General features: G+C 38.8%; 1 protein-coding gene across 1 annotated transcript; it reads left to right on the top strand.

The window, feature by feature from the left end:
* Positions 1-8,365: 8,365 nt before the first annotated feature.
* Positions 8,366-14,108, top strand: LOC311051645 (uncharacterized protein; the record flags this gene model as incomplete). The annotated part of the gene is made up of 9 exons (XM_084066229.1): positions 8,366-8,375; positions 8,634-8,771; positions 9,038-9,262; positions 10,552-10,842; positions 11,120-11,201; positions 11,393-11,420; positions 11,658-11,915; positions 13,558-13,649; positions 13,901-14,108. The coding sequence occupies 9 exons, from the start codon at positions 8,366-8,368 to the stop codon at positions 13,980-13,982; spliced, it is 1,206 nt and encodes a 401-aa protein (XP_083922355.1). The 3' UTR covers positions 13,983-14,108.
* Between the last annotated feature and the right edge of the window lie 9,051 nt (positions 14,109-23,159).

The raw sequence follows: 23,159 nt of genomic DNA, 5'->3' as shown, positions 1-23,159 counted from the left end.
CTGACAGGTGAAAGCATGGCAACAAAGGTGTTCAAAGGAGTAAACCAGAGAACCAGATTTATGGGCAGAGTTTCCTCTTTTGTCAACCCTCAGGCACTCAGGACCCTCTCTGGGGCCCTGATTCAGCCCCTTTTTGACTATGCTAGCTCCTCTTGGTACTCCAACACCTCAGTGTCACTGAAGACTAAGCTTCAAACCTCCCAAAACAAACTGATTCGACTACTTCTCGGACTGGGGCCCATGACCCACGTCTCTCCCACTCACTTTGCCAGCCTAGGCTGGCTCAGGGTGGAAGACAGGGTTATACAATTAAAAATGGGACTGGTCTTCAAAATTGTAAATGCAGATTTGCCCGAAATGCCCCCTACTGTATACCTGCATATCTGTATAAGTACCTCGAAAAAGTTAGTGACACCCACAGTCACAAAACTAGAGGGAGCGTAAACAACAATCTGGTAACACCCACCCATAAAACAAACATGGGCAAATTCTCCTTCTATAGCACTGCCACCAAGGAATGGAATAGTCTAACCCCATCCCTCAAAAAATGCAGTTCGCTGGGCTCATTCAAAACAGCCCTAAAAACTCATCTTTCTGGAGGCCTAAAGAGGAGCTAGTACCAGTTTCCCTGTAGACAGACGGCCCCCCCCCCTCCCCCTTTTTTGTACACACTTTTTATTTTTATTTTGATCATGTTTTGTTTTGTATATATTTCATTATTTTCCCATGACCTTTTTTGTACATAATGGTATATATTTTTTCCCTCTGTATTCTTATGTTGATTTTTGAACTGTTTGGTTGCTACTATATATGTCTATGAAATTAATTCAAGGACCCCAATGGAAACAAGCCCGCAAGGACTTTTTTGGCCGGACCTTTTAGACAAAAGCATTATAAATGTAACTGTGTTGTTTTACATTCTTTTGCCTAATAAAAATTTCAATCAATCAATCAATACCTTACTTAATCATCAAAGAACTCACTTTCACATCATGGCTGGCATGAACGGTAAATATTTTTAGCAATTTAAAAAAAAACGAGAGACAGAGAGACAGTGGGGTTTCCATTGTTTATCAAATAAAAAAGTGTACATTGTATTATTACCATCATATACTGTATACCCAGTGGTGGAAAAAGTATCCAAATTCTTTACTTAAGTAAAAGTACCAATACTGCAATATAGAAATACTCTGTTACAAGTAAAAGTCCAGAATTTTTCAAAATATTAGAAAGTTTTCAAATAATTGTAGTGGAGTAAAAGTACAATATTTGCCTCTGAGATGTAGTGGAGTAGAATAAAAAGTACAGAAAATGGGTAATACTCCAGTACAGTAAAAAAAATATCTTCAAAAGTGTACTTAAGTACAGTACTTGAGTAAATGTACTTAGTTACTTTACACCACTGTGTAAAGTATACCCCACATTCAGTTTGTAGTGGAGGTGGGAGTGTCTTCCTGCTGAATCACGGAGCAGGAAACACCGGCGTCTTCTGAATGGTCACAGTTGTGATCATCCCTGGATACATGGGAACACTCCTCAAGTGAGGCCTCTTCACCGCTACACTTGAGATTGTCCATGAGGATGGTTCCTGTGCCCGGGCCAAAGCTGGCCTCTTGCCAGGCGTCTGTAGCCTCTCCACAGCCGACTTTGCGACACACGACCTCTGCATCTGGGAGGTCCCAGGCGTCATCGCACACCGTTCCCCATTCGTTCCCAGAGAAGATCTCCACCCGGCCCTCACAGGGATGCTGGCCACCCACTAGTCTCATCGATCCTATATGCAAATTTAGAAACAACAGATATTTACGTTCACCTGTGGTGCAACTCAATGAATACTGTACATCTTAGTTTCTATTTTTATTTTTAGTTCTGTCTTTAATTCAATGAAAACATTCTTTTGAAAATACTTTTTGAACTTGGGGTTAACAGCAGTGTTGATTTTGACAGCACATTTTTATTTAGTTTTAGTCATAGTCTTTTGAATAAAATTCCATTTAATTTCAGTCATATTTTAGTCATCTAAAATGTTTTAGTTTTTCTCTAGTTTCAGTCAACAAAATATCATAAGATTATAGTCGACTAAATCTACAGTTGATTTCGTCGACTAAAATGTATTTTGCCGGTGCCTTGATGGCGTTGTAATGGCTGATTTTACACTCGGTTGCATGCTGAAAATAGACGATCTACAAGCTCACAACGCGTCGCAGGGCGACGCGTTGTGAGCTTGTGTTAGAATGCCCGACTTGCGGTTGGAGTTAGTACAGAGGCCTTGATAGGGTGCAACCAAAAAGGTGTATTTATTTTTGATTGTTCACCGACAATACAAACAATACATGAACACAGGAAGCTCTCCACACAGGTGACATGGTGGTGTCCAGCTCTCATCCTACATCCAACTGAGTGTGTTTGTGGCTGGCAGCCTTTTATACTCAGCTGGAGTCAATTAGTTTGGACTCAACCATGTCAAGGGGTAGATTACCGAATAATACATACATAAATACAGATAACATTAACTCTCATGACATCCATTAAAACTCCATGAACTACACCAATGATTCTCATACTACATTACACAACAATATCCATAGCAATTCCAACTACACATTACAACCCCCCCTCTGCCCTTCTGACTTGGTCCAGCCCAATTACATGGCCACATGCAGAACTTACAGGGACATGTTAAGCTTTCATTAATCACCCAGCATTCCCTATATTGCACTACTCAAACATATTGCTCTTGGTCTCTTATCACACTCATACCCATTACACATTGCACTTGCCCATTATGATTATAATTCAATAAATACTTAAAATCATTGTGCAAAATACAACTGTGCAAAACATCAGTAACAGAGAACCTCTCTCTGTTACAGCTTGTAGATCTGCTATTTTCAGCATGCACACCCTATAGCGCAACCAACCATAAATGACTTGTCTTTTAGTTCTACTGGATCTCTTCTCCACTCGTCTCTCTCTCTAACATTTTTGTCTAGTTTTTATTTGTTGACGAAATTGTCAATATATTTAGTCTTAGTTTTAGTCATCATAGCTACGTTTTTATTTAGTTTTCGGCAGTCGACCAACATTTTTCGTCATAGTTTTAGTCGACGAAATCAACACTGGTTAACAGTGGCCTCATTGTTTGGATAATAGACCCTCTCCAACCGACCACGTCAAATCTGTCAGTGGAATTATGTCTGATTAACTTACTATTAGTGCAGGAGTCCCGCACGGATGCGTTCTCTCCCCTGTATTGTTTTCTTTGTACACAGATGAGATCATGATCTAGAAATAATGCTATAGTTTGTACAAGTATGCTGATGACATGGGCTTAGTTGGACCTTTATTGAAGGGACCAAAATTCATAATTGAAGAGCCATCATTTTGTAGAGCCAAACTTGTAATATGCAACATTTCCAACGGTTTTGCTCGTCTGTGCAATTTCAATTGTCCCCATTTGCGTACTCCCTCTCCGAAGAAAAAAGAATGGTGATAATTGATTGAAAGTTCTGCCCATTATATAATGGAATATTTTTTTTGGAATACAGTTATATTTTCCTTTCAACCTTGAAGTAATTGTGTGCTATAAATTAATTCTTCATTATCTCCACCAAGCCAAAAGGCCAGCAGGCAATGATTATGTTTATGTTTTATGACGCCATATAGGCCACTCCTGATCCACATGTATCATTCGTTTTCAGAGTTTTCATATTACATTACGATTGGCTATGATTGGCTTCCATTGACAAAAGTCATGAACGCAGTGTCATATTGTTGTCAGACATTGAGGGGCCTCTAAACAATGCTGAGCTAAAAGCAACTTCACATCCACCCGTAGGGCCTGCCACAAATACTACAAATGTCATTGTTTGTTGCAGAAACGTGAACTCCCCCCACCCCCACTAGACCTCACACCTAGGCCTCACCTAACCCCTGCTCATTATGCTATGGTGGGATGGCTCAAGGTAGAGATAGACAGAGTATACATTTATTTTTTGTCTTTTTTTCAACCAGTAAGCATGAAACCAAAACGTATATAATACCCAACGGGGTTACACAACGATGGCCGTCAGCTCCTCAGACTGCCGCCCCACCCTGAGTCTCTCCCTACCTGGGGTTCCTCCGTTCCACATTCATCTCAATACGTTTCAATAAATCCTTAAACTTGAGTATAGGTGTGGTCTCTTACTAATGAAACTGCATTCTCTCCTGCATTTATCTCCTTGTTCTATATAGCTCATTTATAAAACAAGGTGCACAAACAACCTATTTCTCCATCCGGATCAATAGCAGTTTTTATTATAGATAGATAGACACCTTAACCTTAGTATTTTACAGTATTAACAATAAGTAAGCCTTGCTAAACCATGAGGCCTATGGGGCAGGAGCCTATCTCCTGTTTCTGTAGCGTGAGGCAGCTTGATGAACAAGTACACCCCCTGGACATGACGTTAGTATTTCACAGGGACTTACCCCAATCCAACCCTTGACGCTGAGTGCCAAGCAGGGAGGCATGCGGTACCGAACCCCGACCCTCCCAATCTCTGAGAGGACACTCTAACCATTAAGGCCACTGAGCTGGTACAGTACCAATAGAAGAACCCTGCATATTCTATGTACGTATATTCTACCGATTAATGTAAGAAAGAGAAGTTAGGGAACTGCCAAGTAAGAGAGAGAGAGAGAGAGACAGAGAGAGAGAGAGACGAGAGAGAGATGGAGAGAGAGAGAGAGAGAATACATACAACAAGGTAAGTATAAAAAAGGTACAATAATACAGACATTCATCACATTTATTGACCACCAAATATAGCCTGTGAAGCCAACTAAAATGATGGATTTTACCTCCACAAATAGACTTTTCCCCCCCTTTTTTCCTCTTCACTCCATTAAGGAGGCTATTACTTATGAAGCAACTTTGATTCAACATCAATTTTACACTTTTACCCCTTTTCAGGGTATCGCAGGCTGTTGATATTTTAAATACATCCTTAATGTGGCAGCAGAAATAGGACATTTAATGAAACAAACATACTGTCAAACATACAAACAAATAAAAACAGTTTCACATGGATGCTTACCAGACAGTTGAGAATAAGAGCCTAGAATTAAAAATAAAGGAAGAGATTAGGTTCAGTCAACAACAGTTGTGTCCATGTGTGAACTTTGTCCCCTATTTCTTCATTGTGTGCCAAAATATATTTAAAAAATATTGTATTTGACAGAAAAATAAAAGATACATATCTGGACTACAATTTCCACTGACACTTCTATAGTTTTCCTCAAATAAAAGTAGACAAGAGACAAAACTAAAGCTACATTTCTACAAGACCAAATCTAAGATTCCAGGAAGCTTGAGCTCAGAGTTATATGATATTATCAGTACTACTATTAACAGTGCTATGCTATTAGGCTATAATACTTGGATAAATTGTGACACACGTGTTACAAATTTATATACAATAGTTAAAGGGATAGTTCACCCACAATAAATCATTTTTTTCTATCGATTAGTCACCCCATGGAGACTTGAATTCATGGATCTCCATGGGGTGACTAATCGATAGAAAAAAAGTCATTTTGGGGGTGAACTATCCCTTTTGAGTCTGTCATTATGACACACACAACAATTTGAATATCGATGTACTCAAGACAATTCCAATTAAGGTCCCACACCTAATCCCAAAGCCTGTGGAGTTAGTTTTATATCATAATACAGTATATAGTCATTCATAACTGGTTTGTTAGTAAATATCTTAAAGTATATTTTAACGGAGAACCCTAGTGGTAATCAGGTGCTGAGTCTTACCAGCACTGACATCTAACAGTTTTGTTCTTTTGCATTTGATTATTGCCCGCATGCCTGTCCATCCTTTTGTGATCCTTCCTGAGGTTAAATTTGTCTTTGTTAGATGTGGGCCTGTAAACCTCTTTGAGACTGTAACAGTGATTAAGGCCAATACAAATACACTTGACTTTAGTTCACTGATACATTACATTGATTAGATCAAATCACTGGGGAATTGTACTGTAGGTCAAGGAATGAACAGTTCTTTGGGCTCGATTCCACAACATCGAAGAAAATCTGAATAGTAAATGTAAGTTCTACATCACAACCAGTGGGGTTTTAGCTTTGGGTAGAAACATAAGAGAATATGTCTTTTCTTACCTTTAAGCTGCAGGACGAGAATGAGAGATATCCCACACAGCTGCTTGTGGAGGGCCATGTTTGTGTCTCCATTTCACTGACCTGATCAGCATTGTTAAATAGTTTTGTCCTAAACTCCTCCCATATAGTGAGATAGTGGCACCTGACATCAAACTGTTTTGACATGTCACTGGTTTCCTCATTGCTCCCTCATCCGGCCTGCACATGCACATGCACATGCACATGCACATGCACATGCACATGCACATGCACATGCACATGCACACGCACACGCACACGCACACGCACACGCACACGCACACGCACACGCACCCTTCAGGTAAGTAAAATAAAACCCTTTACAGTAACAGGTAGGTAAGATAAAGCTTTACAGATAAATAAAAGGTGAGTATACATTTCTTTTTGTTGTCTTTTTTCAACCAGTAAACATGAAACCAAAACGTATATAATACCCAACGGGGTTATACAACGATGGCCGTCAGCTCCTCAGACTGCGGCCCCACCCTGAGTCTCTCCCTACCTGGGGTTCTAACGAGTACTACTTTTGGCACTTTAAGTACATTTTGATACCAGTACTCTTGTACTTTTACTCAAGTAAATTTTGAATTCCGGACTTTTACTTAGTAACAGACATTGCAGTATTGATACTTTTACTTAAGTAAAAAATGTGAGTACTTTTTCCACCCCTGTTAATTACAACACCTCCCTCCCTCGTCCGGGGCGGAGGTGGCCTTCCTGTCATCATGACACACTCAACAATCTGAATCGTACTCAAGACGATCCCAATGAAGTGTGCATGCAGCACGTCTAATGCCAAAGCATGTGGTGTTTGTTTTAAAACATATAGTCATCATAACTCAAGAGGAGGCTGTTTGTAGCTACAGTATACAGTTGTTTGTGACCATTCATAACCTTTAACTTTACAACATGCTTTCTTTAACACTCTATTATAAAACAGAAAAATAAAAGTCAACCGTTCTGTGTAGGAAGAGAGGAGAGAAAACATTCTCACGGTTTTAACCTTGACTTCCCTGTTAGTTTGCTCGTTGTAGGTTGTTGACGTGGTTACCAGTATGTATTAATGTAGATGTGTAATGCTGTGGTATTTACAGTGCGTCACTTTGTGCCGCGCTGCCAGCTTGTACTTCTGCTATTTTTGATCTTGATCTTGAAAGTGTTTGAACAATGTTTAATCATTTCAACTTTTTTTTTACACAAATCTTCTCTTATGGGGGTCCCTGGCACAAAACATTTTCAGGTGGGGGTCCGCGGCCAATTACATCATTTTGGGGGTACTACCTTGGCACAAAAAATAACTATTGGTTTAGAAGGCATTTGTAGAATGGGCCTCAGGTCTTAATGGGTTAAGGAGTTGATGGTTATCAGTATGTCTAGATGACGTTAATGTAAATGTGTGATGCTGTGGTATTTCTCTATGAGTGTATTTAACTATATGGATGTCTAAATATGACACTAAGGGGAATTCACACTGACCCACTCACACACGTCACTTGACCAAGTGATCGTGTTTAAGGAGTTGATGTTAATCAGTATGTCTAGATGACGTTCATGTAAATGTGTGATGCTGCGGTATTTCTAAGTGTATTTAACTACCATGGAAATATGACACGAAGGTGAATTCACAAACTGTCACTTGACCAAGTGGTCGTGTTTAAGGAGCTGACATGAGAATCTATTGACTAGACAGACACGCTTTGGAGACGGGTGAGTACAGTATGTCTGAATTACCTCATTGTAACTTAGTAACAATGATACTTTATATATTCACTGAGGTGATTGGCATTCACATTATTCAGAAATGTTAGTGAAGAAGTGGTCCAAATAAAACTAACAAACCTTTAATAAATCCATGTGATATTATATCACTAATACAGCATAAATATGAAAATGTAACATTAACATTGGTGAGACTCAGCATAGCCATAGATGTATTGACAGCTTATTGTATAACAGAGAGTACAGTACATGTGTTGGTTGTGAAGTGTGTCTTTCATTGCAGTTACTTGATGCTGGGGTCAGTTTTCACCTCAAGATACCATGAGGTTTCTAAAGACAATCAGTGTGATCCTGGACATTCTGATCTTGGTACCTGGTAAGGACCGTTTATAATGGTTTCATATTCACAGTGTGTTCACCTGTTATAGATTTACTAAATTACTTCCAAATTGCCCAGGTATGTGCCCATGTATGTGTCCAACACATAGTTAAATGTTGTGGGCAATGTACAGATACATTAATGTAAATATTGAGGTAAATATTCTATTCTACTCTCATATTGAGGAAAATACCTACTCTCAACTATGTGACATCATGTTGAGTCACAATCTACTAGATAGATAGAATGTGGCCAGAATATCTGAATTATTATCTCACATGATAAAAAAAAAAACAATCTGAAGATTGACAATTTTTGTTGACAGCTGTTTATGTGTGTATTTTACAGGTGTTTGTAGTGGAGAGTGGGGAGTGACCTTCACCAATCCATCTCCATGTGTCATGAGAGGCTCATCAGTAGATATTGGCTGTTCATATGACTACCCAGTGGGTCAAACTGTCACTCATACATTCTGGTACAAGAACCGTAATGTCAATTCACGACTAGGGGATCGTTTTAAATACATTGGTAATAAACTCCATGATTGTACCCTGAGGATCAATAACATAAAAGATAAGAAAGATTATTGCTTCAGGTTTATCACAACAAGAGATGCATTTAGCAGTCATCCAGTATCTTTGTCTGTAACAGGTAAACAATAGTACTTTTTTAACCTTTCATGTAATCAAAGTCAAATCTTTCCTGTCAGTCTCACCAACTGACGTCTATCTTGTTTTTATTCTTCTGATCAGAACTGACTGCACAGGTGACTCCTCCCACTGTGTCAGAGGGGACATGGGTGACACTCTATTGTCAGTTATCTTGTAAACCAAGACCCAACATTGTCTGGTTTAAAGATGGACAACGAGTACCCGTGCCCAAATTCCAGGCTAAAATAGAGGATGCTGGGAGTTACCAGTGTGCTGTTGAAGGACAAGAGACATGGAAGTCTAAAGCTGTGATGTTGGATGTGAAGTGTGAGTTTATATGAGTTCATCTGACGTCTTTCTCTCTCTTTGTCTGAACGTTTTTTCTCTGTGTTTCATTCTCTCATGCATTCCATTAATACAAGCTTACTACTTACATTCAGATAAGAATCATACTGCATTGATATAGCATCCACTAGTGAACAATATTCCCAGAAAGTTATATTTAGCAAGAGGGGAGGGGAGATGAGTCACTTCAGGACAAACATATCACCACCATGGGCTGAGCTAGAAACATTTCACTGTAAATTCTGCTTGAATATTTTATACAGGTGAAAATGTATATCAAATTCAAATCAAGTCTACAAGCTTATGCCCTGTCCTACGACGGTGTCGCGCATCGAAAAAAGCTGATCTACAAGATTTACTGGGAAATAAGACCATGGCACTCCATCTATAAAGTACTTTTAAATAATTTCTTTCTCCAACAGATGGTCCCAAGAATGTTGTTTTGTCAGTAAGTCCACCAGGAGATGTTGTCAAAGGAAGCTCAGTCACTTTGACCTGCAGCAGCAGTGGTTCAAATCCACCAATCGAGAGCCTCTTCCTTCTCAAAGACAACACTGAAGTGACACAGGAAAAGATAATGACCATCTCTAACATCCAACCCAGTCACAGTGGAAGATACTCCTGTCAGGCAAAGAACTACGTTGCTACAGTCACTTCAGCTGTCACTCTTCATGTTCAGTGTGAGTTTTTAATTTAATTTAAATAAAATGATATGGCTCTTGCTGTATGATTTTGACCAACACTGGCACAATATTCGAAAGCAGTAATTATTGCCATTGTTCATACTAAGGGGGGAAAAAATATTGTAACTATCATTTGCAAACACAGCAAATAATGTCAATTATTTTATTGTATCAATATCCATTATTCCTCCACAGACCCTCCAGTAATGACCAAAATATCAGTAAATCCACCAGGAGAAGTAGTTGAGGGCAGTAAAGTGACTCTGACCTGCAGCAGTGATGCCAACCCACCAGTAGACAACTACACCTGGTACAGAGACAGAGGAAGCAGCTTCCTCTGTCTCTGTACCAGGTGTAGTCGTCAGCTGGTAAAGGACAATGTGTCTCCTGCAGACTCTGGACAGTACACTTGTCAGGTGACCAACAAACATGGATCCCAAATGTCACCACCTCATTCCATTAACGTTCTCTGTAAGTGAATAAATAAATAACGTCATAGTCCAATGTAAATATGAATTTATGTAAGAATATCTAGTATATGATATAGTATATATCAAAAGTAATTTGTCTTTTTATGTTCATATCAAGATGCACCAGTGAATGTATCGGTGGAGGTCAGTCCACCAGACAGTCCAGCAGAGGGCAGCAGTGTGAACTTGACCTGCAGCAGTGATGCTAACCCACCAGTACACAACTACACCTGGTACAAGAGGACTGGGCCTCCTGGTTCCAGCTCCCTGGTCCAGGTAGGGTCAGGACAGGTGCTGGTTCTGGCCTCTCTGCAGCCCTCCCACACTGGACTGTACTTCTGTCACACCAGGAACTCACTGGGAGAAAACAACTCTACTGAGGTGCTGCTGCACATGGACACAATAGACAGTGAGTAGACAGAGGAAGATGTTGGAAGGAATGATTGGAATAACTACTAAAGAGTATAAAATTAGTCTTAGATTAATTCATTCTAAAGTCTTAAAATTAGGAAGAACACATGAAATGGAGTACCTTTTGTCCAGTGTTGTCCGAAGGAGTTTGAAATGATTAAGCCAAAGTGTATTATTAGACACCACACACAGTGTTAATCACAAATAACTTTAGAAAACAACCATCAGAAATGCATATTCTAACTTTTCTCCTCATATCTATTGTTTCTCCAAAGCCAACAAAGTTGCTGTATTATCTGGAGTTGCAGTTTCGCTGTTTGTGCTGATTCTGGTTTTCGCCATTGTTTTCTGGGTCAGGTGAGTATGCGTGCGTGCATGCGTGCGTGCGTGTGTGTGCATGTACTAATTTTGATGAAGCAGTACTGTGAAGTTAAATGTTACACCCACTTTTATAACAAACGTGAACTTTTCAATTTAGACTAAGATTATTGCAATGTCATTCATCACTAAATTATTCAAATAATAAGTTAAGTCTTTTGATTTGACAGGAAGAAAAGGACAAATTCAGACCAAGAGGTATTTATTTGTTTCGATTTTGTTGTTTTAATTTGAGATGTTTCATAATATTTAGATATCATTTATATATCTCCTCTATTATTTTTAAACCTACAAATGAAATTGATCATTGGAAACTTGGCAACAATCTTATAGCAAAAAATGTTTTCTGTATCTTAAATGTTAACACTATATAGAATACAGACATAAAATTTCACTGAAACCATCTTTTTTATTTTCTGTTTTGTCCCACACCAGCCTGCAGCTGTCCCTATGGTCAGTGGGAGGGGCTTGGCGTCTGTCCCTATGGTCAGTGGGAGGGGCTTGGCGTCTGTCCCTGTGGTCAGTGGGAGGAGCTTGGCATCTGTCCCAGTGGTCAGTGGGAGGAGCTCAGACTACTACTCCACAGTCCAGCACCACTCTCTGTCCTCTCCTCATCCTCCTACTGAGGAGATCCCTCTTTACTCCATGTTGAAGCTCCCGTCCCCTCAGTCTGCTTCACACCCCCCTGGACAGGTACTGTGTCTAAAGGTCACATGGTCTTTGATTTACACTTGAATCCTTTACCCAAGAGACCCACCAGAACACATTTTAATTACAATTCCTTTCTCCAAAAATGTGTGGTTCTTCACTTTTCTCACACAGAAAGGAGATCCATTCTCCTTTCTTATTAACATAATATTTATTTACATTACACCACACGCTCTTGACTCATATCAAGCTAACTATACGTCTCTTTTATTTTATTTTCAATGTTGAAGCTCCCGTCCTGTCAGAGTGACGTATAGGGCGGGTTTTATCAACTTTAGCCAATCATGATAAATTGTGTCTGTTGTCTTGATATATTGCTGGCACAACCCTCTGCAATAAATCTTCAAATTAGCCCTTGTTTAGCATGAAGTATGATCCAACATTTCTACATGTTGGATACAGTTGCCTAGTAACAACATACAGCACTGCACTCTAGCATAATGAAGCTTAGCTCTGTGTGGAAGATTGATTGATTGGCATGATATAATTGATTTTTAAATTGATTGGTACCTGCTGATATAAGCACGCCTTATGTTTGCTTTTACACAAATAATTAAGATTTAATTTTGATATAAAAACACCCAAACATATGTTTTTTAGAACATATTGTTAATCAATAGGTGCCAAATATAACTGGACATGTCCTCTAGTCTAAAGGGCCATTCACACTGAGCACTATCCTACTATAATTCTAGTAACCTCTGTTTGTCTGTCTGTAGTGGTGTCACTCTGTAGTGGTGTCACTACCCGGTTCACCTCAGTGGCTGGAGCAATTGCTCTGATTTTGCACACATCCATTGACCATTACCATCTGAACTTAACTTTGAAGCCCGTTTTTCAATTTCATCAAAGCTCAGCTTCTTATTAGCGTTTATGTGTCAAACAATGTCGCCTCCCGCGTTCCCAGATCATGTGCGCATATCCCCCCACGGATGCGTCGACCGGGTATGTCTAGTAACTATAACGATAACTATAACTACATCGTTCTCCATTGTATTTTTTTTATAGTTGGTGTGAACTCTCTCATCCACTTGACTTAGAACGATTTTTAAAACTATATTTGTTATAGTTATAGTTATAGTGCTCAGTGTGAATGGCCCTAGAGACATTTTACATGTCAGCTCCACTTTAGCAATTAAACCCCATACGTTGTTGAGCCCTCAGGGCTCTATAGTCTCACAAAAGCGACGTGTTGTGAGACTTTATAGTCGACCAGAATACGGATGATGGGGTTAAAGGGTTTAAAACGAGCTTCAACCAGACGGCGCTCCTGGACGAAGTTATGATATTAACCGTAGTGTTGTCAGCCATGAGTGACATGTTTACGTGAGGTTATGCAGCCACAACCGACTACCATAACCCTCTTTTGCCTAAAAAATATATATATATTTTCATTTTCAGCATAAAAAGTGCTCTAGGCAGCATTTCTTCTTCATAACAGACAGGCAGTGTGAACACACCCTTAGAGTTCCTCTCTCAAAACCTGTGTCTTTCTGCACTGTCCTCACATGCAATAAAATAATAATTATTATAATTATAATAATTTCAAGAATTCTGGGTTTCATCATTCCATTCCATTTAATTACTAATTACACTTTTGTCATTATTTGTATGTTGTATTGCTCAGCAAGAGGAGGATGTTGACTGTTGTTCAGTGACATTCAACCCAGGGACCAGGACTCAAGCAGATCACAACAACACAGCCCTGCAACACATACTGTAAGTTATAACAATTTGATTGTAATTACAATTGAATTACGTCAGATCAACTATGCACTGAGAGTCAGAAAAACAAATGCACAAATTCAGATGCATTTCCAATATTTTAATTAGACATATTTTAAATAAGACCACACAGAGAAGTTGTGTTTTACAGAAGTATGTTTCCTGTGCTGCTGAAGAGCCAATTAGGGTTACATGTGTAGTTCTTCTCTACATTAGTATGAATGGATGTGTATTGTTCTTCTCAGGTCTGGAGAAGCAGGAATTGAAGATACGATCTATTCCACTGTGAAGGAAGACGTCTCTGCAATCTATTCCAATGTGGATTAAACTAAAAAGGCAAAGCAAAAAACAAAGTAAATGTCTTTCTTATTCTGTCTGCAACTCACAATATGTGATGCTGAATCTAATTATTGGATTATATTCTGCTGCCATCTTAAGTTTAAGGGGCAAAACTTCATCATCTACAGTAAATGTATCGTTCTGCTTGCTTATGAAACAGGACAGAGGATTCTTTAAAGGTTTGTCAACATTACTTGATCATTTATTATGTAAATATGTTCAATATGTATGTGTGGGGAAGGGGGGAGACCAGGGATAAAAATAAATAACCAAAACCATTGATGTATTGACCAGAGGGGAAGATCCCACCAGCAAATCACAACCTGCTTCTAAGGGATGGGAGCATATTGACAAACTCCTCTGAAATGTTGTATTTTTTTAACTAAAAGAATGTTTTATTCTTTGACAGCATTTATAGTATAGATTTACAGCACACCAAGGTATGGAATAGTCTAACCCCATCCCTCAAAAAATGCAGTTCGCTGGGCCCATTCAAAACAGCCCTAAAAACTCATCTTTCTGGAGGTCAAAAGTGGAGCTAGTATCAGTTTCCCTGTCGACAGACGACCCCCCCCTCCCCTTTTTTGTATATATTTTTTATTTTTCATGCTTTTTTCTGTACATTGTGGTATTTTTTCTCTGTATTTTTATGTTGATTTTTGAACTGTTTGGTTGCTACTATAAATGTCTATGAAATTAATTCAAGGACCCCAACGGAAACAAGTCCGCAAGGACTTTTTTGGTCGGTCCTTTTAGACAAAAGTATTATAAATGTAACTGTGTTGTTTTACATTCTTTTGCCTATTAAATGTCAATCAATCAATCAATTTATAGAAGATGCGTGTAAATATATTGCTTTGCTTTGATATATATATCTGTTATGAAAGCAAATTATGAAAGAAATTAAGTTAGTAATTATTGGTTAAACTTGTGACTTCAGGAAGATGTCTTTAACATTATGTTGTGCTTGTGTAATAACCCCAGTTCTTTGGTTTCATTCAGCTGCAGTAATATCCTAACTGTTAAAAACTCTGTCTGAGCGTGTACTAGTGGATCCAACCCATTTGGGCCGCTTTACTGAGAGTGTAGAAACACTCTCCAATTTAAATTGACACTGAGAATTTTAAGGTGAAGACAGTGTCATATAATGAATGTACAGACAGATAGAGTTTTCATTAAATGAGCTTTGTTGAACTGGACTCACCGTTTTAATCCTTTTGCTTTTAGGATCATGGTCATTCATTTTGAACTTGCTCTTTCACATACACACACATTGAATCACCACTGTAACTTGAAGACATTTTAGCTCTTAATTAAATTTCCAGAACTCCAACAATGTTTATAATACATACACAACACATACTACACTTTAAACTGTTCTGCAAATCCTCCTTTTACTCAGAACCCAATTGTATACTGATGGGATTAATGGTTTTGGAGATATTAGGACAGATTGAAAATAACTATATTTGACATTTAAACAACTTGTACATTTAGATTGTTTAATCTACTTTGGAAACTGCAATGTGGAAGAAGAATCCCACTGATTATTAAGATAATGTTTTACATTATTAGAAGGTTAAACATATAGAAATTTGTATCAGGTGCTCCATGAATGGAACAATATATGCAAGATAAAATGATGAAGTTTATGATGTTTTTTCAACATAACCATTGTTCTGGCGTCTGGGGAGGTCTGTGTGACTAGAACCACTCGTAGTTTTATTAAGTAATAAATAAAAACAAGAAAGAAAAAATGATTCAGTTTGCAAACTCGAACATGACTCACACTGACCATCCATTTGCTTATAGTTGCAAAGAGGACTGACGTTGTCATAGAATTGCAGTTTGTGCTGCATGGTGTACAGAGGCTAGTGGTGATGACTCTTTAGTCCTTTTATCTAAAGAATGAATAATTGATAAGCTTCCTCCAGCATACCTTATTTAATCATCAAAAAACTCACTTTCACATCATGGCTGGCATGAATGGTAAATATTTTTAGCAATTTAAAAAGAAACGAGAGACAGAGAGACAGTGGGGTTTCCATTGTACTCTAATAAAAAAGTGTACATTGTATTATTACCATCATATACTGTATACCCAGTGGTAGAAAAAGTACCCAAATTCTTTACTTAAGTAAAAGTACCAATACTGCAATATAGAAATACTCTGTTGGTGGTTAATGTATGTTTCATATCATAATTTATATCTGAAAAGTAACTAGTAACTAAAGTTTTCAAATAATTGTAGTGGAGTAAAAGTAGAAGTAAAAGTACAGAAAATGGGAAGTACTCCATTACAGTAAAAAACAAAATCTTCAAAATGTATTTAAGTACAGTACTTGAGTAAATGTACTTAGTTACTTTACATCACTGTGTAGAGTATACCCCCACTTTCAGTTTGTAGTGGAGGTGGGAGTGTCTTCCTGCTGAATCACGGAGCAGGTGACACCAGCGTCTTCTGAATGGTCACAGTTGTGATCATCCCTGGATACATGGGAACACTCCTCAAGTGAGGCCTCTTCACCGCTACACTTGAGATTGTCCATGAGGATGGTTCCTGTGCCCGGGCCAAAGCTGGCCTCTTGCCAGGCGTCTGTAGCCTCTCCACAGCCCACTTTGCGACATACGACCTCTGCATCTGGGAGGTCCCAGGCGTCATCGCACACCGTTCCCCATTCGTTCCCAGAGAGGATCTCCACCCGGCCCTCACAGGGATGCTGGCCACCCACTAGTCTCACTGATCCTATACGCACATTTAGAAACAACAGATATTTACGTTCACTTATGGTGCAACTCAATGAATACTGTACGTCTTAGTTTCTATTTTTATTTTGAGATCTGCCTTTAATTCAATGAAAACATTCTTTTGAAAAAACTTTTTGAACTTGGGGTTAACAGCAGTGTTGATTTTGACAGGACATTTTAATTTAGTTTTAGTCATAGTCTTTTGAATAAAATTCCATTTAGTTTCAGTCATATTTTAGTCATCTGAAATGTTTTAGTTTTTGTCTAGTTTCAGTCAACAAAATATAAGATTATAGTCGACTAAATCTACAGTTGATGATTAATGGATGATTAATGATTTTACACTCGGTTGCATGCTGAAAATAGCGGATCTACAAGCTCACAACGCGTCGCAGGGCGACGCGTTGTGAGCTTGTGTTAGAATGCTCGACTTGCGGTTGGAGTTCGTACAGAGGCCTTGATAGGGTGCAACCAAAACGGTGTATTTATTTTGATTGTTCACCGACAATACAAACAATACACGAACACAGGAAGCTCTCCACACAGGTGACATGGTGGTGTCCAGCTCTCAACCTACAACCAACTGAGTGTGTTTGTGGCTGGCAGCCTTTTATACTCAGCTGGAGGCAATTAGTTTGGACTCAACCATGTCAAGGGGTAGATTACTGAATAATACATACATAAATGACATCCACTAAAACTCCATGAACTACACCAATGATTCTCATACTACATTACACAACAATATCCATAGCAATTCCAACTACACATTACAACCCCCCCTCTGCCCTTCTGACTTGGTCCAGCCCAATTACTCTGGCCACATAAACAACTTACAGGGACATGTTAAGCTTTCATGAATCACCCATCATTCCCTATATTGCACTACTCAAACATATTGCTCTTGGTCTCTTATCACACTCATACCCATTACACATTGCACTTGCCCTTCATGATTATAATTCAATAAATACTTAAAATCATTGTGCAAAATACAACTGTGCAAAACATCAGTAACAGAGAACCTCTCTCTGTTACAGCTTGTAGATCTGCTATTTTCAGCATGCACACCCTAGCGCAACCAACCATAAAATGACTTGTCTTTTAGTTCTACTGGATCTCTTCTCCACTAGTCTCTCTCTAACATTTTTGTCTAGTTTTTATTTGTTGACGAAATTGTCAATATATTTAGTCTTAGTTTTAGCCATCATAGCTTAGTTTTTATTTAGTTTTTATTTAGTTTTAAGCAGTGAAAAAAGGTAGTCAACGAACATTTTTCGTCATAGTTTTAGTCGATGAAATCAACACTGGTTAACAGTGGCCTCGTTCTTTGGATAATAGACCCTCTCCAACCGACCACGTCAAATCTGTCGTGGTTGGTAATCAGACATATTATGTCTGATTAACCTACATTACATTACGTTACATTACATTACAGTCATTTAGCAGACGCTTTTATCCAAAGTACAGGAGTCCCGCACGGATGCGTTCTCTCCCCTGTATTGTTGTCTTTGTACACAGATGAGATCATGATCTAGAAATAATGCTATAGTTTCTACAAGAAAGCTGTTGGACCTTTATTGAAGGGACCAAAATTGACAGTTAATTATCATTGAAGGTTCAAGGCCTACCATCAATGATTGGTGGTGTGGTGGGAATCCTCTCTGTTGTTCCAAAGTCATCGTCACTGGTGCCTTGGAAGGCTAGAGGAAGCAGACGGAGATAATCATAAATTAAACTCTGAAAATATAATATACAAAAGCATGAGTAAAGCTGTCTCTCCCATCGTTCCTCTAGTGATCAAAACAGTAATCCATTTACTATGTCTTTGTAGAGCCATCATGTTGTGTCCTCCGATTAGGGAAAAAAACGAAACAATTATGATAATTGATTGAAAGTTCTGCCCATTATATAATGGAATAACTTTTTTCAACCTTGAAGTAATTATGTGCTATAAATGAATTCTTCATTATCTCCACCAAGCCAAAAGGCAGGCAGAGATTATGTTTATGTTTTATGATGCCATATAGGCCACTCCTCATTTAGTTTTCTTCAAAACAAACACACTTTATGCTACTACTCCTACATATTTTGTCACAGACCTCACACAAATTGGTACACATGTCTCTGGATTAATGTGATCCACATGTATCATTCGTTTTCAGAGTTTTCATATTACATTACGATTGGCTATGATTGGCTTCCATTGACAAAAGTCATGAACGCAGTGTCATATTGTTGTCAGACATTGAGGGGCCTCTAAACAATGCTGAGCCAAAACAACTTCACATTCACCCGTAGGGCCTGCCACGAATACTACAAATGTCATTGTTTGTTGCAGAAATGTGACCCCCCCCCCCCCCCCCCACTAGACTTCACACCTAGGCCTCACCTAACCCCTGCTCATTATGCTATGGTGGGGTGGCTCAGGGTAGAGAGAGAGTATACATTTCTTTTTTTTCTTTTTTCAACCAGTAAACATGAAACCAAAACGTATATAATACCCAACGGGGTTACACAACGATGACCGTCAGCTCCTCAGACTGCAGCCCCACCCTGAGTCTCGCCCTACCTATGGGGTTATATGATACTATCAGTACTATTAACAGTGCTATGCAATTAGGCTATAATACTTGTATAATTTGTGACACACCTGTCACAAATTTATACACAATAGTTAAAGGGATAGTTCACCCAAAAAAACATTGATTAGTCACCCCATGGAGACTTGAATTCATGGATATTCTATTGTTTTTTTCGTATTCCTAAGCCAATAATTTGATGACCAGCGGACCGGTAGGCAGCGGTTCCGGTAGGAGACACAGAGGGGAGACTCTTTGTGTCTCCTACCGGAACCGCTGCCGGTCCATGAATTCCAGTCACCATGGGGTGACTAATTGATAGAAAGAAAGTCATTTTGGGGGTGAACTATAAAGTCTGTCATTTGCACTCAACAATTTGAAGGTCATTGTACTCAAGACAATCCCAATTAAGGTCCCACACCTAATCCCAAAACCTGTGGAGCCTACCTATCTTTTTAACGGAGAACCCTAGTGACCTAATCATACAAATTATGCACAATATCGTATAATTTGTGGCAGGTGCTGTGTCTTTACCAGCACTGACATCTAACACTTTTGTTCTTTTGCATTTGTCCTTCCTGAGGTTAAATTTGTCTTTGTTAAATGTGGGCCTGTAAACCTCTTTGAGACTGTAACAGTGATTAAGGCCAATACAAATACACTTGACTTTAGTTCACTGATAAATGACATTGATTAGATCAAATCACTGGGGAATTGTACTGTAGGTCAAGGAATGAACAGCAGCAAAAGATACACATATGTATAGCCTCGTTTATCTTCTTTGTAATGTTGCTGTCAAATATTTATGCAAGTTCTTTGGGCTCGATTCCACAAAATGGAACAAAGTCTGAATAGCAAATTCAAATAGTAAGTTCTACATCAAAGGGGGGGGGGGGGGATCAAATGCTGATAGAACGTACAGTGGCTCACAATGGCAGAACAAAGCACGTTCATTTTGTAATTTTTCATGTTAAAGTCAAAACTTAGAATTATCCTCAGATTATTATAAACAACATATATATAATAAAAAATTGGGAAAATGATGGCAGCAATAATTATATCCTGTATCACTTAAAGGCTATATTAAAAAAAAATCAAATAAGAGTGCAACTGAGCAGGCCATCCTAGTAACAAAAGAAAGTTGTATTTGCTCCGTTTTAGCCGTGTGTAGAAACATCAGAGAATATGTCTTTTCTTACCTTTAAGCTGCAGGACGAGCATGAGAGATATCCCACACAGCTGCTTGTGGAGGGCCATGTTTGTGTCTTCATTTCACTGACCTGATCAGCATTGTTAAATAGTTTTGTCCTAAACTCCTCCCATATAGTGGCACCTGACATCAAACTGTTTTGACATGTCACTGGTTTCCTCATTGCTCTCTCATCCGGCCTGCACATGCACATGCACATGCACATGCACATGCACATGCACATGCACACGCACACGCACACGCACACGCACACGCACACGCACACACACACACACACACACACACACACCCTTCCCTTCCTTCAGGTAAGTAAAATAAAACCCTTTACAGTAACAGGTAGGTAAGATAAAACTTTACAGATAAATAAAAGGTGAGTATACATTTCTTTGTTTTTCTTTTTTCAACCAGTAAACATGAAACCAAAACGTATATAATACCCAACGGGGTTACACAACGATGTCCGTCAGCTCCTCAGACTGCGGCCCCACCCTGAGTCTCTCCCTACCTCGGGTTCTAACGAGTACTACTTTTGGCACTTTAAGTACATTTTGATACCAATACTCTTGTAGCTTTTACTCAAGTAAATTTTGAATTCCGGACTTTTACTTAGTAACAGACATTGCAGTATTGATACTTTTACTTAAGTAAAAAAATGCAGTACTTTTTCCACCACTGTTAATTTCAACACCTCCCTCCCTCGTCCGGGGCGGAGGTGGCCTTCCTGTCATCATGACACACTCAACAATCTGAAGGTCATCGTACTCAAGACGATCCCAGTTAAGTGTGCACGTCTAATGCCAAAGCATGTGGTGTTTGTTTTAAAACATATAGTCATTACTCAAGAGGCGGCCGTTTGTAGCTATACAGTTGTTTGTGACCATTCATAACCTTGTATTTTACAGCATGCTTTTTCTAACACACTATTATTAAACACAAAAATAAGTCAACCGTTCTGTGTAGGAAGAGAGGAGAGAAAACATTCTCACGGTTTTAACCTTGACTTACCTGTTAGTTGTTGACGGGGTTACTAGTATGTCTAAACCGTAGATGACTATTAATGTAGATGTGTCATGTGTGATGCTGTGGTATTTACAGTGCGTTACTTTGTGCCGTGCTGCCAGCTTGTACTTCTGCTATTTTTGATCTTTATCTTGAAAGTGTTCGAACAATGTTTAATCATTTTGCCTTTTTTTTTTACACAAATCTTCTCTTATGGGGGTCCCTGGCACAAAACATTTTCAGATGGGGGTCCGCGGCCAATTACATCATTTTGGGGGTACTACCTTGGCACAAAAAATAACTACTGGTTTAGAAGGCATTTGTAGAATGGGCCTCAGGTCTTAATGGGTTAAGGAGTTGATGGTTATCAGTATGTCTAGATGACGTTCATGTAAATGTGTGATGTGGTATTTCTAAATGTATCTAACTGCCATGGATGTCTAAATATGACACTAGGGTGAATTCACACTGACCCTCACACGTACGTCACTTGACCAAGTGGCCGTGTTTAAGGAGCTGACATCTATTGACTAGACAGACACGCTTTGGAGACGGGTGAGTACAGTACGTCTGAATTACTTCATTTTAACTTAGTAACAATGATACTTTATATATTCACTGAGGTGATTGTATCTTATACTGATACATTCACACTATTTAAAGGTTAGTTAAGAAGTGGTCCAAATAAAACTAAAAAATATTTAATAAATCCATGTGATATTATATCACTAACACAGCATAAATATGAAAATGTAACATTAACATTGTTGAGAGTCAGTAAAGACATAGATTTATTGACAGCCTATTGTAGAACAGAGAGTACAGTACATGTGTTGGTTGTGAAGTGTGTCTTTCATTGCAGTTACTTGATGCTGGGGTCAGTTTTCACCTCAAGATACCATGAGGTTTCTAAAGACAATCAGTGTGATCCTGGACATTCTGATCTTGGTACCTGGTAAGGACAGTTTATAATGGTTTCATCATGTTGAGTCACAATCTACTTGATAGATAGAATGTGGCCAGAAAACCTAAATATAACATAACATTTTTGTTGACAGCTATTTATGTTTTGTCTCTTACAGGTGTTTGTAGTTGGTGGTATGGAGTGACCTTCACCAATCGATCTCCATGTGTCACGAGAGGCTCATCAGTAGATATAGGTTGTTCATATGACTACCCGGTGTGGGACACTGTCACTGATACATTCTGGTACTCCCAGGACCCTAAAACTAAAGCCACTGAACAACTGCAATATCAAGGTCGTATTCAATACATTGGTAATAAACAAAAGGCATGTACCCTGAGGATCAATAACATACAAGACAGTGATGAGAGAGATTATTACTTCAGGTTTGTGACAACAGGTGATAAGTGGACCAGTAAACAACCAGTATCTTTGTCTGTAACAGGTAAACAAGAGTAGTTTTTTAACCTTTCATGTAATCAAAGTCAAATCTTTCCTGACAATCTCACCAACTGACGTCCATCTTGTTTTTATTCTTCTGATCAGAACTGTCTGTACAGGTGACTCCTTCCACTGTGTCAGAGGAGACATGGGTGACACTCACCTGTAAAACATCTTGTAAACCAAGACCCAACATTGTCTGGTTTAAAGATGGACAACGA

Source organism: Gymnoscopelus microlampas (genome assembly GCF_963454915.1).
Source record: "Gymnoscopelus microlampas genome assembly, chromosome: 9".
NCBI classification, from domain to species: domain Eukaryota; kingdom Metazoa; phylum Chordata; class Actinopteri; order Myctophiformes; family Myctophidae; genus Gymnoscopelus; species Gymnoscopelus microlampas.
This window is presented reverse-complemented; position numbering and strand designations above follow the sequence as displayed.